This window comes from Danaus plexippus, chromosome 14, assembly GCF_018135715.1.
Source record: "Danaus plexippus chromosome 14, MEX_DaPlex, whole genome shotgun sequence".
Classification (NCBI taxonomy): Eukaryota; Metazoa; Arthropoda; class Insecta; order Lepidoptera; family Nymphalidae; genus Danaus; species Danaus plexippus.
In genome coordinates this window covers 6,842,074-6,855,508 of record NC_083546.1, presented here as the reverse complement: position 1 = coordinate 6,855,508, position 13,435 = coordinate 6,842,074, and the positions used below count along the sequence as shown (strand labels likewise).

At 30.3% G+C, this 13,435-nt stretch overlaps 2 protein-coding genes across 2 annotated transcripts; one reads left to right on the top strand and one right to left on the bottom strand.

Annotated features, from left to right (window-relative positions):
• The first annotated feature begins 9 nt into the window (after positions 1 to 9).
• Positions 10 to 3,466, top strand: LOC116769579 (protein farnesyltransferase/geranylgeranyltransferase type-1 subunit alpha). The gene is made up of 5 exons (XM_032660716.2): positions 10 to 356; positions 1,076 to 1,199; positions 1,643 to 1,733; positions 2,231 to 2,370; positions 2,870 to 3,466. The coding sequence occupies exons 1-5, from the start codon at positions 227 to 229 to the stop codon at positions 3,354 to 3,356; spliced, it is 972 nt and encodes a 323-aa protein (XP_032516607.2). The 5' UTR covers positions 10 to 226; the 3' UTR covers positions 3,357 to 3,466.
• A 289-nt stretch (positions 3,467 to 3,755) lies between these two features.
• Positions 3,756 to 8,160, bottom strand: LOC116769534 (asparagine synthetase [glutamine-hydrolyzing]). The gene is made up of 2 exons (XM_032660664.2): positions 8,060 to 8,160; positions 3,756 to 7,150 (listed from the first exon to the last, which is right to left on the bottom strand). The coding sequence occupies exon 2, from the start codon at positions 7,145 to 7,147 to the stop codon at positions 5,486 to 5,488; it is 1,662 nt and encodes a 553-aa protein (XP_032516555.2). The 5' UTR covers positions 7,148 to 7,150; positions 8,060 to 8,160; the 3' UTR covers positions 3,756 to 5,485.
• Between the last annotated feature and the right edge of the window lie 5,275 nt (positions 8,161 to 13,435).

Here is a 13,435-nt window from a genome sequence, read left to right as displayed (position 1 = left end):
CCACTTACGAATGACAACACATGCCATCTGTGGTTGTATAGGATAGTTTCTAAAATAATTACTATTGAACTAAATTACCTGTATGATAACAATGCTCGCATCCAAGCCTTGATAGTGTTTATTTAAAGATATCACCTTGTATCCTAAAACATACACAGAAGTCACGTCTTATATGTTTGTTAGTGGATCAAATTTTCAGTGATAAAATAGTAGTCCAGCCTAAATCATGTCTGACAGTGGAGACAGTGATGTTTACTGGGTACCCTATAAGGAAAGACCGGAGTGGAGCGATATAACTCCCGTTCCCGAAGATGATGGGATTACACCAGTAGTGGTCATTGCACATTCCGAAAAGTGTAAGTAATCCCAATATAGTTTGTAGTTATCATTTACTCTGACAGACTTATGGTTTATTACACATAAAAAAAGTAAAAAATGATAACAAAATCATACTAAGTATGTATATGCAAATGTATAATTGAAAGTTCGTAATTTAAACTGAGACTGGTGTACATAAAGATAATGGAATTCAATATTCAGGTTGTTCAAGTCCTCTTGTCAATTAATTTTCAATACATAACTATAATTACTATTTAAATTTTATTCAAAGTGTTAAGAAGACTTATTTTTTATATAATAGAACATATGACCCATAATAAAATAATAGTCTTATTTAAATACAGAGTTTTAGTAAAAAACTCATTAATCTCAAAAACAAGGTCTCTATCTCCCGTTTTATAGGTGGGCTTTAAATTTATCTCTGTAATAAAAAATAATACAGAGCTAACAATTACTAAGATATTTTATAATTGCTGTCGTCACATCAAGTTCATGATCTAAGGCTGTCACTGAAATATAATAATTTAGTCTATATTTTTTTTAAGTTATTTTTTCAATGTGTATATAATTAGTGTAAGTTTTAATTTTATAATGTAAATTTCTAGTATAACAGCCATATTTTATAAATTTATTTCCATTTAATAGTTTTTTTTTGCAAATATCATAAAGTAATGCTTATACTATGTGTATTTTGCTTTCTTGATACTAATGGTACAATCCGATTTTACATTTCCAGTCAAAGACGTATACGATTACTTTAGGGCAGTACTGCAGAAGAATGAAAAATCAGAGCGAGCTTTACATCTCACAAAGGAGGCTGTGGAACTAAATCCAGCAAATTATACCGTGTGGCAATATAGGTTTGTAAACAATTAGACGAGACAGATATCTGTGATTGATATTATATTCAAAAGTATTGCTAATTCCCCAAAATGCTGTTAAGATTATAGCAACATTAAGCTGAATGTTTAAACGAGTATTGGATGAAAATTCATTGAAACCAGCAAAATTTTTATCCCAAATCCTTGATATATTTCTTCCATTTTCATTGACCAGGATATATATGAGATTATAATTTTATATTCAACTTTAATTTCATTAAAATTTATTAGTATATACAGTTATACATATTACTAACAATATTTAAGCCATGCTTATGTCTGTCATTATCCTTAAAATGAACTAGTTAAAAGATTTTTACAAAAACAAATAAGTTAACTTTATGAACATAGTATTATTCTATATTTGGAAAAAAATATAAAATTCAGTCTTATGACTAAATAACTGTTATTATTATTTTCAGGAGAGATCTGCTCAAAGAATTAGCGACAGATCTGAGATCGGAGTTGTATTATGTTGAATGTGTCATAAAACAGTCGCCAAAGAATTACCAGGTATTTTAGTCATTTTTTTTTAATTGTAGCTGTTGTAAATTAACTATTTAATTTTTTGGCGGGAACCGCCATTTTATTTGTAATGTATATACTTCTTGATATATTAAAATTTATATATAGTTTTGTCTATTCTGTTGTTATTTATGAAAGAAAATTAAGTTGATTAGTTGAATTTATAAGTTTTTTTATATAAGAACTTATTTTTCATGGATGTATCAAATGTTTTAACATGACTAAAATTTATTTGGCTATTTAAAAATTATTACTGTATTTTTGATATAAACATTTTTTATCTATCTTGTAAATAATATACGAGGAATCTCCAATTTTTTTAATTAAAACTTTAAAGTTACCAAAAAATAGAATATTTTTTTATGTACTTTAAGCATGAATGTCTTATTTCAGCTTTTATATGTACTTTTATGTTTTTTATTATATAGTTTCAGTAACATTTGTTTTTTATTATATATTTACTTTATTTATTATCTTTATTTAAGGTGTGGCATCACAGACGTGTGTTGGTCGAATGGCTTCAAGATCCGTCCCAAGAATTGGATTTGACGGGAGACACTCTCATATCAGACCCTAAGAATTATCATGCATGGCAACACCGACAATGGGCGATCAAAACTTTTGGGTATGTACTTAAATTCTTTCATATAATCAAAAAGTACTCTTTTGGAAGATATAAGCAAGTTTGGGTTAGATTTTTATTTCCAAAGTATTAATTTCTTACCTAAACTAAATGGATTTTTAAATGGTGGACACCTTTTCCTATGTGATGCTTTCTTTACATACGAACTTTTTTATTTTTGCTGACTGTTAAGTAAGAAACAGTTATCATGTAATAAGTATATATAAAAAAAATACATTTAATATAAATAAAATATGTAAATTAAACTAATCATAAGTTTCTCTATTGGTACTCAAAATTGTGTTTGTTTGTAAATCTCATTATTGGTATGATTTAACTTCAACAAGTGAGATTAAAAATTTAGTTAAATTTTTTTCAGTTAAAAAGCCAGCAAAATCAATAGAGACTGAGCTTAAACACTTTATCATTCTAATAGGAACTAAAATAATTATAGAAATATCATTTTTAAATCAATAAACTATACTAACTTTCCTACTTTCAGACTATTTGATAAAGAGCTGGAGTTTGTGGACAATCTTATATCTGAAGATGTCCGCAACAACTCGGCTTGGAACCAACGCTACTTTGTTATGAACAATCATTTAGGCTGGTCTGATCTTAATGTGCAGAAAGAGATATGTTATGCCTTGGAAAAAATCAGATTCATCAAAAACAATGAGAGCGCCTGGAATTATTTGAGAGGCGTCTTATTACATGATAAAAGAGGTCTGAGTGGTAATGCCGTGGTGCTGTCATTTTGTGAGGATTTATTTAAGAATAGATGCCATTCACCGTATTTACTGGCATTCATTATTGATATCTGTGATGAAGTCATAAAGAAAGGAGAGACAAGTATTACATATGGACCGGAACGGGCTCTAGAGCTTTGTAATGCATTGGCTGATAAATATGATAAAATCAGAACAAAGTATTGGAATTATATGGCAAATAAATTCAAAGCACTCATAGATTTGAAAGCTACTTACTAACTATTTGCTTCCACGTAATAGATTAAAATAGCAACTGTATCAAATTGAATTTATGTAACAAAACTGAGAAGAATATTTTACAATGTTTTATTAAAGTTGTCAATGCTAAATTAGTTTTTTTTTAAAACCTTCAAATTCATATCCCTGGAATGGCGTCTGTTTTCTGTTAAACCTAAATTCATATGAACGTTGGAGGTCACAGCTCTCGCGACCACCTCGCAATTACAATCCTGATGATCTTTCAAAACGTTAAGCAAACTTGGTCTTTGAGTTTCATCTAGCTCGACCTTTTTCTTATTTTTTGAACATTCCGCCTTACCACACTTCTTTTTGTTCTGTAAAAAAAAGGTCCATATAAATCTAGAAAAACTAACAGCTGAAATAGATTAATAAACTTACCTTAGAATGTGACGATTTACTTGCAGAATCTGCATTTCTTTTCATTTTTTCGTCTTTTTTTATGTTAAATACTGATTACGAGTCAAGAATCTTGGAGATATAAGTTAGATACATGCTGACAAATTTATTATTTTTACGACAATTTCGTTAGTTATCACATTTATTCAAGTGTCACGTTTTAAGTGGACGTCACTAGAATGTAAGCTTTATACCAGTTGTTTTTGAATTTTAGTGTAATGGAATATTTTTTAGGGCCAGAAGTTTGTATATGCATTAAATTATTTGATATTCTAATTTATTCGTTAGGCTCATTCAGTACAAAATGAGAAAACATTCTAAAAATAATATATTAGGTATTACATAGAAACTATTTTCTTTTTCTTTTGTGAACTATAAATACTTTAACGTTCAGGAATGACAATTTTATTTTTATTTGTCATTGGCACATAATGTTACTTTAAAGATTTTATCATATAACATAGTTACAATGTAAAATTCACCAATTTAAGGAGTATGAAGTGAATTGGAAATAATAAAAATGATATAGTATATCAATACTGCTGTTAAAATGTAATTTATTCAAAATGTGGCAGGTAATATCACCAATCTCGAGTTGTAGCTCGGAACCAATTGAACTGAGAAGACTAAAAGACCAAATAGCAAATAATTCCTGCAAATGTAAAATTTGTCTTGCAAATGAAAGATCAATGCAAGCTATGACGTCACACGAAAATAAAGAAACCCAAATAAATGATATAAAATCCTCTCTGTCTAATATACCAATGAACAATAGAAATTGCGGTAATAAAGAAAATAGTTTTTGCCCAGGATGCTCTATGGTTTTTCATCTCATGCAAAAAGAGAAGCCTAAAATATTAAAAGATGAAGAACTGGAAACAAATCAGAAAATGTTTACATCTGACAAATCAACAGAGAAAAGTGTCCTAAGCTTGGAAAAAACTACATCCATGACATGCAAGTTCTCACCCACGCCATCCTACGTCACATTTTGTGATACAATCACCGATTACTCCACCGACATATCCGTATATCCAGTGCCCAGTCTGAGACGACACAATCAAGTGACATTCGCACAAGATCCAATAGAATATAAAGAAAAACATCATGGGACTTGTCTATGTATGGAAAACTTCATTAATTCTATAAGGCCACCCCTTTTAGGCTGTATGGAGTAAAATTATCTCAGTAACATGTTGTATCTCGTTGAAGCAGCACTGGTTTACATGTGAACTGTCTTCAATGTATTTTTATAATTTCATATTGCAATACCAATCACCGTTTATTGCTTTTTAAGGTTTAGTTTTGAAAAGTAGTTAAGGTCCTAATTGTCTTCACTGATATTTTGTGAAGGCAATATTTTTTATTATATATAACGAATTTATAATTAACAATCTTGAATTAACATTGTAGCATAACAATATAAATAAAACAAATATTTTAGTTAAACTTAAATATATATATATATAATAAATGCATAGATTTATTTACCGTTTTTTTTTTTATATTTTATCTGAATATATAAAACTGTTATATTGGATATAATCTTGTAATAGTTTTCATGATAATTACGTTTATTGACATATATAATATTTGAAATTTAAAAAAAAGGTAATCTTTAACAGAGAATGGCTAGTTTTCGAACGAAATGTTTCACATACATTACTGAAGGCAACTCCAGTCATACTGGTAGTGACTGGAAACTTTTGATTTTACTCTTTGGCAGCGTAATGTTTAATGAATCTGGCTGAAGGGTCTGATACTTGTACCCATTTAGGCATCCAATAATACGGGGTAAAGTTATGTAAACCAGAGAACGACTTTTCAAAAATGTATCGGTAGTAAAGAGACTCCGAGGTGGTTGGTTGTACGCCTGGGTACTTAAAATTGGCGTTTTTAGGTAAACGTTCTTCAATTATCTCCTGTAGGGTTGTGAATAATGATTTCTTCACGGAAGCCACTCCGTCACTAAATGCCTCTTTGTGTCTCCACAAAATTGAATCAGGTAAAAGCCCGCTATTTGCAAAACTTTTACGTAGAAAATACTTTTCAACGCCATTTTGCGGCCTCCTCAGTTCAGGCTCTAAATTAAGATAGTGGTTAGTAAATTGTATGTCTAAAAATGGCACTCTTAGTTCCAAACAGAACGCACTCGTTGTCCGATCTGCTCTCAGCCCATCATACAAATAAATATCTGATAATAAGCGGATGCTTTCCTCGTGAGCGAGGTTCGAATCTGGTGCATCTCGGAAGTAAATGTATCCTTGCGCCAGTTCATCTGCACCCTCACCGCTAAACACGACGGTTGTGTTTGTATTATTCTTTATGTACTTAGCGAGTAGGTACATTGGCATACTGGCCCGAATGGTTGTAATGTCGAAGCTTTCTAGGTGATATATAACATTATCTAGTTCTTTTTCGACGTCGTTCTCATCAAAAATCACTTCATGGTGTTCAGTTCCGAGGTATTCCGCTACTTTTCGTGCTGCTACCAAGTCAGGGGAATTCCCCATGCCTATAGCAAAGGTTTGAATTTTGTATGGTAATTTACATTCCTTTGCCAGCTTCATGACCAGGGCTGTTATGAGGGATGAATCCAAACCACCGCTTAGAAGGCAACCTATTCGTCTATCCGACATAAGTCTCTTTCTACAAGCAGCTTCTAATAAGTGTGCAGTTTTTTCGTAATCATCGAGTTTCGAAAGCTGATCTTTCGGAACGTATGGAAGAAAGAATGGGGCAGAACCAGGTTTATAATATTGCTCGGTAATATTAAGTTTAACATTTCCTTCGTCCAATATATCATATTCTTCGAAGTGTCCTGGCGGAAATTGTCCTAGTGATGCAGTTTCATCACTTATTTTTCGTAGGTCCACTAAGCCTTTCGCTTCCGAACAGATCGCCATATATGCATTCACTTTGTCATGCAATTTAAACAGCGGCCTTACTCCATATGGATCTCTAGCAATATAAACTTTCCGTTTTTCGCCGTCCACCAAACAAAATGCGAAGACTCCATCTAGAGATTTGACTGTCTCAGCGATGCCGAATCGCTGATAGAGGTGAATAATGGCTTCAACATCACAGTTGGTTTCGTACGAGAAGTTGTGTTCTTCCTTCAGTCGCCTGTAGTTGTATATTTCGCCATTGCATATGAGTGATATTCGAGGATATTGGTGCAGCCGCATCGGTTGCATGCCGTAAAGGCCATCAACGATCGCAAGTCTTTGAAAGCCGAGTATGATATGCGGTTCTCTGGCATCCTGTTCGATTCGCCAAGCATCAGGGCCGCGATGGACGATTTTAAACAAACATTCAACGCACTTGAAGTTCGCAACTCCATTGATGCCGAATGTAGCCCAAATCCCGCACATTTTCTGCAAAAAAATTTTTTTTTGTTTTCATAAGGACTATGGGGTGACGATTATATACTGACAAATTTCCAATAAGATTCCGTTTTGAAAGGACCAATCGGAAGTATAGAAGGAAGGCAGTATGAAATGTAGGAGAGTTTGGAGGTTTCATTGCGTTGCATATTATTTACAATGTACTAGAATAACATGGTGGAGTCGTAAGAAGCGTGTTACCTTAGATATTAGACAAGTTTTGTTCTTTAGTTAATATTTATTGCAATTCGTTTGAACGGTGCGTGAAATCGCGGCGTGGAATTCTAATTCTTTGAGTACATAGATCGTGTATTACGGATATATATGAGAAAAAAAATATCCTTATAGGTTATTATTAGCATCACGTTTCTCATTAATAGACTTAATAATGAAAGTTTGTTTGTAAATTTTTCTGTTCGTCTTAACTTTTTAAAATTTAAAAAGAAATTAAAATAATATAAAAAGAAATTTATATTTAAGTGCAAAGAATTAAATATTATGAATGCTGATCGCAAACTGCTTATGAATTTGCAACTAATTTAGAACCCAATTGAGAAAGATTGCAGATAGTGTTTATTTTTTTATTAACAATAAATGCCTGTATGATAAAAGTAGCTATTCTTTAAGTCAATTAAACAAGATATGAATCCAACCTTACATCTATAATTATTCATTTAAAATACGCTTTTAAAAGTAAATGTTTTTTCAAAATCTGTTCGGATTTGTTTTGCCGTACCGATTTAAGGCCGTAATATCATGAAAAATCATTATCACCCATTCAAATTCTAATGCCATATTGCAAACGACAATAATTAATTTAAGTCTGTTACTTTGATAACTGAACATGTAATATGAAGACATTAATTTGAATTAAATTTAAAGTACAGAAAAGGCACTCACCCTAATGTGTACGAATACAGAATGATGCAATAATAGAAATAGATTTCAGCCTACACCAGCACGCCGGCCCCCGTGGCCGACTGCAAAAGCATTCATATTTGACGTTAATGACGTTTGATGTATTGTCATTGCTTTTTTTGTAAATGTTTTTACGGCTCTGGATACGAGTCCTTTTGTATTGTCATTGTTATGATTCAGAATTGCCATAAATATATTGGTTAATAAAGAAAAGTCAAACAGAAAAAAGAAAGGTTGTTTTCAGAATACCGTTTGAGGAAAAAATTTAAACAAAAACAAAAGGAAAAAATTTGACCTCAAAAATAATATAGCCTTATTCTTTTGGTTTTGTTTCGTTATGAAAAATTTCGTGATTAGAGGACTTTAACAACCTTCCTATAACAATCATTTTAGCTTTGGAGCATATTAAGATTTCCTTGTTTTGGCATATTAACATAGGTTACGTAAACAGAATTCGTATAAATATATTTTTGCAGGTTTATATTTCATATTTTCATTATATTACAATACTTATACAATAAATGATAGTGATTATTGTTTTTTTTTTATTTCTGAAATATTAAACAAGAAAAGTATTGAGTGATGTGTGGAATAAAATATAGTAGATTTTTTAATAGTTTCACTTCTTTTTTACTTACTTGAAGTGACTCAGTTATTTTATAAAGTTAGTTACGTTCTTTACCCAGCTTTTCTTAATGACCAAATGGTTAAATTAATTGTAAAGGGATATTTGTTTGTGGATTCTCTGGATTCCTAGCTTCAATTGTTTATTTTATGCTATTGTGCTGACAAACACAATTTTCAGCTCAAGGTTTTAGAAGTACAATAAATAAGAGGATAATAGTGTTTCATTAAAATTATCAGAAACAGCCACGAAATACGAATGATAAACAAAAGTAAAAATATCAACACGTGAACAAATATCATCACGCATTTAAATAGTGTTATTGCTGGAAGTATATTTTATGACGTGTGTTTTGCATTATCACAATTTTTGAGGATAAATATTTTCATATCTAACTAAAGTAAGTAGTCATAACCAAAAACCTGCTGGAATAAATTATATTCTATAAAAGAATAGCATGATAAACCATCTTTTGAAAGTAAAAGGCAGAACAAAAATTTAACCTTTCAGGGAATACAAACAATAATATAAGAATTAGGCTCACTCCAGAAGTGAAATTCAGGTCACCAACTAGAATAACAATCAAATATTTATGCAATTGGAAAATAGTATTGAAATGGGAGTACTTCAAATAGCCATGTATTTGTATATGTAAAATCTCGACTGCAAAACAGGTGACCCGAAAGGTCGAGAACGATACAGTATATTACGTAATGAAAATAAAAGGGGATTTCATTGTAACAAAATTAAGCAAATATAAACAGTATAAAATAAAATATAATAACAAAAGTGGCACAGATGTTGGCAAATTATTATTACACGTGTTACAGACGTTGACAAATGATGACAATCTTAGATAATTACTCAATCAATGTTAGAATTTCTCAGATCGTTTATTATGTATCATAAAACAGAGATCTACGGAACAGAATGATGGAGCTGAAAGTAATATTGGATCCCTACAATATAAAGTATATTTAGTATATACAAGTATTAAGTATTTTCTAACAAATTTTATACATATATTATAGATTGTAAGCACATCAAACCTAGTAATTTTTGTCGTTTCATAGATAACGAGAAAATTAATTTCAATGATTTGATTAAAAAAAAAACATGAATCTATTTTCTTTGACGAAATTTTTTGGACAAAGGTCCACTGTGGTGGGGATGCATGAAAACAAATAAGTGGAAGTAGAAAGCTTGTTCGGCATCTGAAACATACAGTTTATCTTATTTATTGACGAATTGATATAAAGAATGGTTACTACATTTATCATCAACTGGAATAATTGACCAGATTAGTTTGCTTAGATTCCAATGTTTTAAGGTAAAGAGGGCAAACTAGCAGACGACCTACCCGGGAAGTAGTTGCCGTCAAAAGTGTTACAGCCTTGAGGTTAAGGGAATGATGGAAGGAGGCTGATGGTTCAGTAAACATATAAAACAGACTTTTGCTGATTCAGGACAGAATGTATTTGTACACATCAGTATGCTGGGAGAGGAAAGGTTGGGAATAAGGAAAGGGCAATCGGATATCTCACTCATCGGACGAAACGCAGTCATTAGAGACTACTTCACGTTGATCTTCTGTGAGAGGGTCGTATTTCCCCGGTCGCGCCAACCCATGTTCACGCTGTAGATCGCACCTTGGCTCTACCTAGCTTCACAAGCTGACTAGTCAGTGAGTGGTGAGCCAGCGTTTGTGAAGTTTTATAGTAGCGGTCTTTAAGTTAGCCATTATATTAACAGACAAATATATTACTAAATTAAATTCGACTAACTATTGAATATCTATAGTACGTATACTATTTTGATGTTATTGTTTGGTATAACGGAAGTGAGCACTCACCCTCATTTAAAAGATTAGCGTTCAAAATAAAATAAAATTTATTGTAACGGGCAATAAATTTCTACTTTCTGTCTTATTGTGATATGTAATATAAGTATATACACTACTTTTAATTTTGATACTCAAGTTTTAATATTACAATTGATTAAGAACTATCGTAATAAATAGAACATATACATTTATAATTCAGTGAGGATTGAACATTATTACCCTTTGAGGACATTAAAGTCTATGAAACTGTCTTCATGAAAGTAATGTGACCCATGAATTTCATGAATTGTTTGTACTGAGGGACCCAAATGTAAATGTATTCTATGCTTTATATTTAGAGCAATTATAATGTATTGTAAATTTGCTATTTTTTTTTGTTTCATAGAAAAAAGCAATATAATGCAATTAAATGCATAATTTAGTTGTTTATCTTAAAAATGGTTTGCAATTATTATCGTATTTGTTGCATAAAAAGAAATGCTTTTAAGCAATGTAAAAGTACCTTTTTTAAATATTCTTATACATTAATAAGTTTGTTTTACAATAAATTAATAAACACTAAGGAGACTAGCTAATATTTGTTCGTGTAAGTTCAGTTTATTAGAACGCTGACTATTTGAATTATAAAAAGTTTTAATACATTTTTAACTTTTTATCAAAAAATAATAGTAATACCTTACCTTCAAACATTTAGAAAAAATTTTATATGATATTTGTGACTAAAAAAAATAAGTCAAAATCTTATTAACATCGGTATAAATTTTTACGTGTTTATGTATTTGTATTTGTATTAAAATTGTTTTTTTTAATGACAGTAAAGTCATTATGCCGAGGGCTCCCAAACTATGTTAATAATATAACTGGTTCCGGGATATGATCTCGCGCACGGAAATGAACTTAGTTTAAGTTTGAAGTGCTTACTGAAATGTTCAGGACATAGTTAACAACTATGTATTTGTTTACTAATGTAACATTTTCAAATGTAACTCCTATAATACAGCGAAAATTATGTTTTTAACATTAAAGCAATGTTGCACGAACGGGATTCGAACACGTGACTTCCGGGATATCATAAATAGAAATTAACAACTTGTTTTGTGTCATTAATAAGAATAATACAATAATTCATTTAAGAATTTGTTACAGTGGCTGAATACTAAAGATAACATTTATTCCGGTTCAAAGAACAGAAAATTGTTTTCTAATTTTCTCAGAAGCAGTTTAACGAAATCAGTGTTTTAAGTAAAGTAAGATTAAACCTCCCGTTTATTTGTATATAAAACTTTATTGTTCTTACTTGAATGAATTTTAAGTCCATAACAATTTTATAAATAATTTTATTTTATTAATTTTGAACTAGTTTATATTTTTAAAGTAAAATAATCCGCTTGTTAGACTTACTTACTTAAATATTTACGATTGCAGCTGACATTTCTTGATTACTTTAAGGTTTTAACGTCATTATTTTTGTTTTAGCATAATGACTTACTTTTGTTATTATTCTATGAGTATGACAACATGATAGGAACATGATTTTTATTTATTTTCATAAATATTGATTGTCATAAAGTATGCTTTCTTTTATCGGAAGCCAAGATAAAGGTGTGCTTTGGAGTGGATCAATTCCCGAATGATATATGATGCTCAGTTCTGCTACAATAAAAAAGAGGTTATTACCACTACCATCACTCGTCATTTGAATATTTATACCAAAAACTAAGGTAGGATCTTTGTTTTCAACTGTATAACTAGTAGAACGAAAATTTAATTTATATTATAAAATATTTCTGTAAGTAAATAACATTTGTTGCATCTCATCACGTTATTATCAGAGATTTTATTGATAGAATTCGTAATACTAATATTTTTATTTGATTTGTATTTAGTGATGAGATCAATCATTCTCTTGGGTGTTGTTGCTTAATGTTGAAGACGTATTACTAATGTTTTATTTCGTGACTAATAACGTTCCGTCGACTTCCATTTGTTTGGGGTGGTGAATAATGTCGTTAGACAATCTATAGCTGAGTAGACAAGGTGATACACTTTTATTCTAAGCACTCGTTTAATAAAAAGAGGTTATAATAATCACTGGTTGTTTAAAGTATGAATAGATTTCAAACTTATTTCTTATAAGAGACTATTTACAATTTCATTATCACGTAACTTATTGACCAAACTATACAAATAGTAGCCTTAAATCTTTAGGTATGCTTTTTTTTTATTTTTACTCTTCATACTGTTTATTGAAAACGAAACTATGAATAAAATATCTTTCATAATATCCTAAAGCAAGTTTCCGAACGTGGTTTCTATTCATGAAAGCTATTCCTACATCTTTAATACATTACAATATCAGAACTCAGTGTCCTCTGCGCTGTATGTAGAGAATATATATATTTAAAAGTAATTATATCTTTAATTTTAATACATAATAACAAAACCTGATCTGTAATTCCAGTGGTAATTGATTTACGTTATGGTAGATGAATCTTACAGTAATGGTTCTATATTAAACTGAACTTACTAAGACTTATTGAGGAGCTATGACCTAGTTGATTATTAAACAAATCTAATATTTGACATTTTTTTGTTTCTGTATAACAATTAGCATAAATAAGACGTTCATTTAATTAAGGATCTAGCTTTAATTTCAAGTTAACTGTAATTGAAGTGTTTACTTTGAATAACTATTTCTTATATAATTAATGTTAATTTTATTAACTTTTATTTTGTTTTGCGTAGTTATATCTGTGAAAGACTTATTCAAAAATAATACTGTGAAATTTTTTCAATGAAAACACAAAAATATTGTACAGCACTGTGCTTGCCTACACTGATGAGTAAAATATAAATTTCCCCAGCTACAGCCGATTGTAATGCGACACGT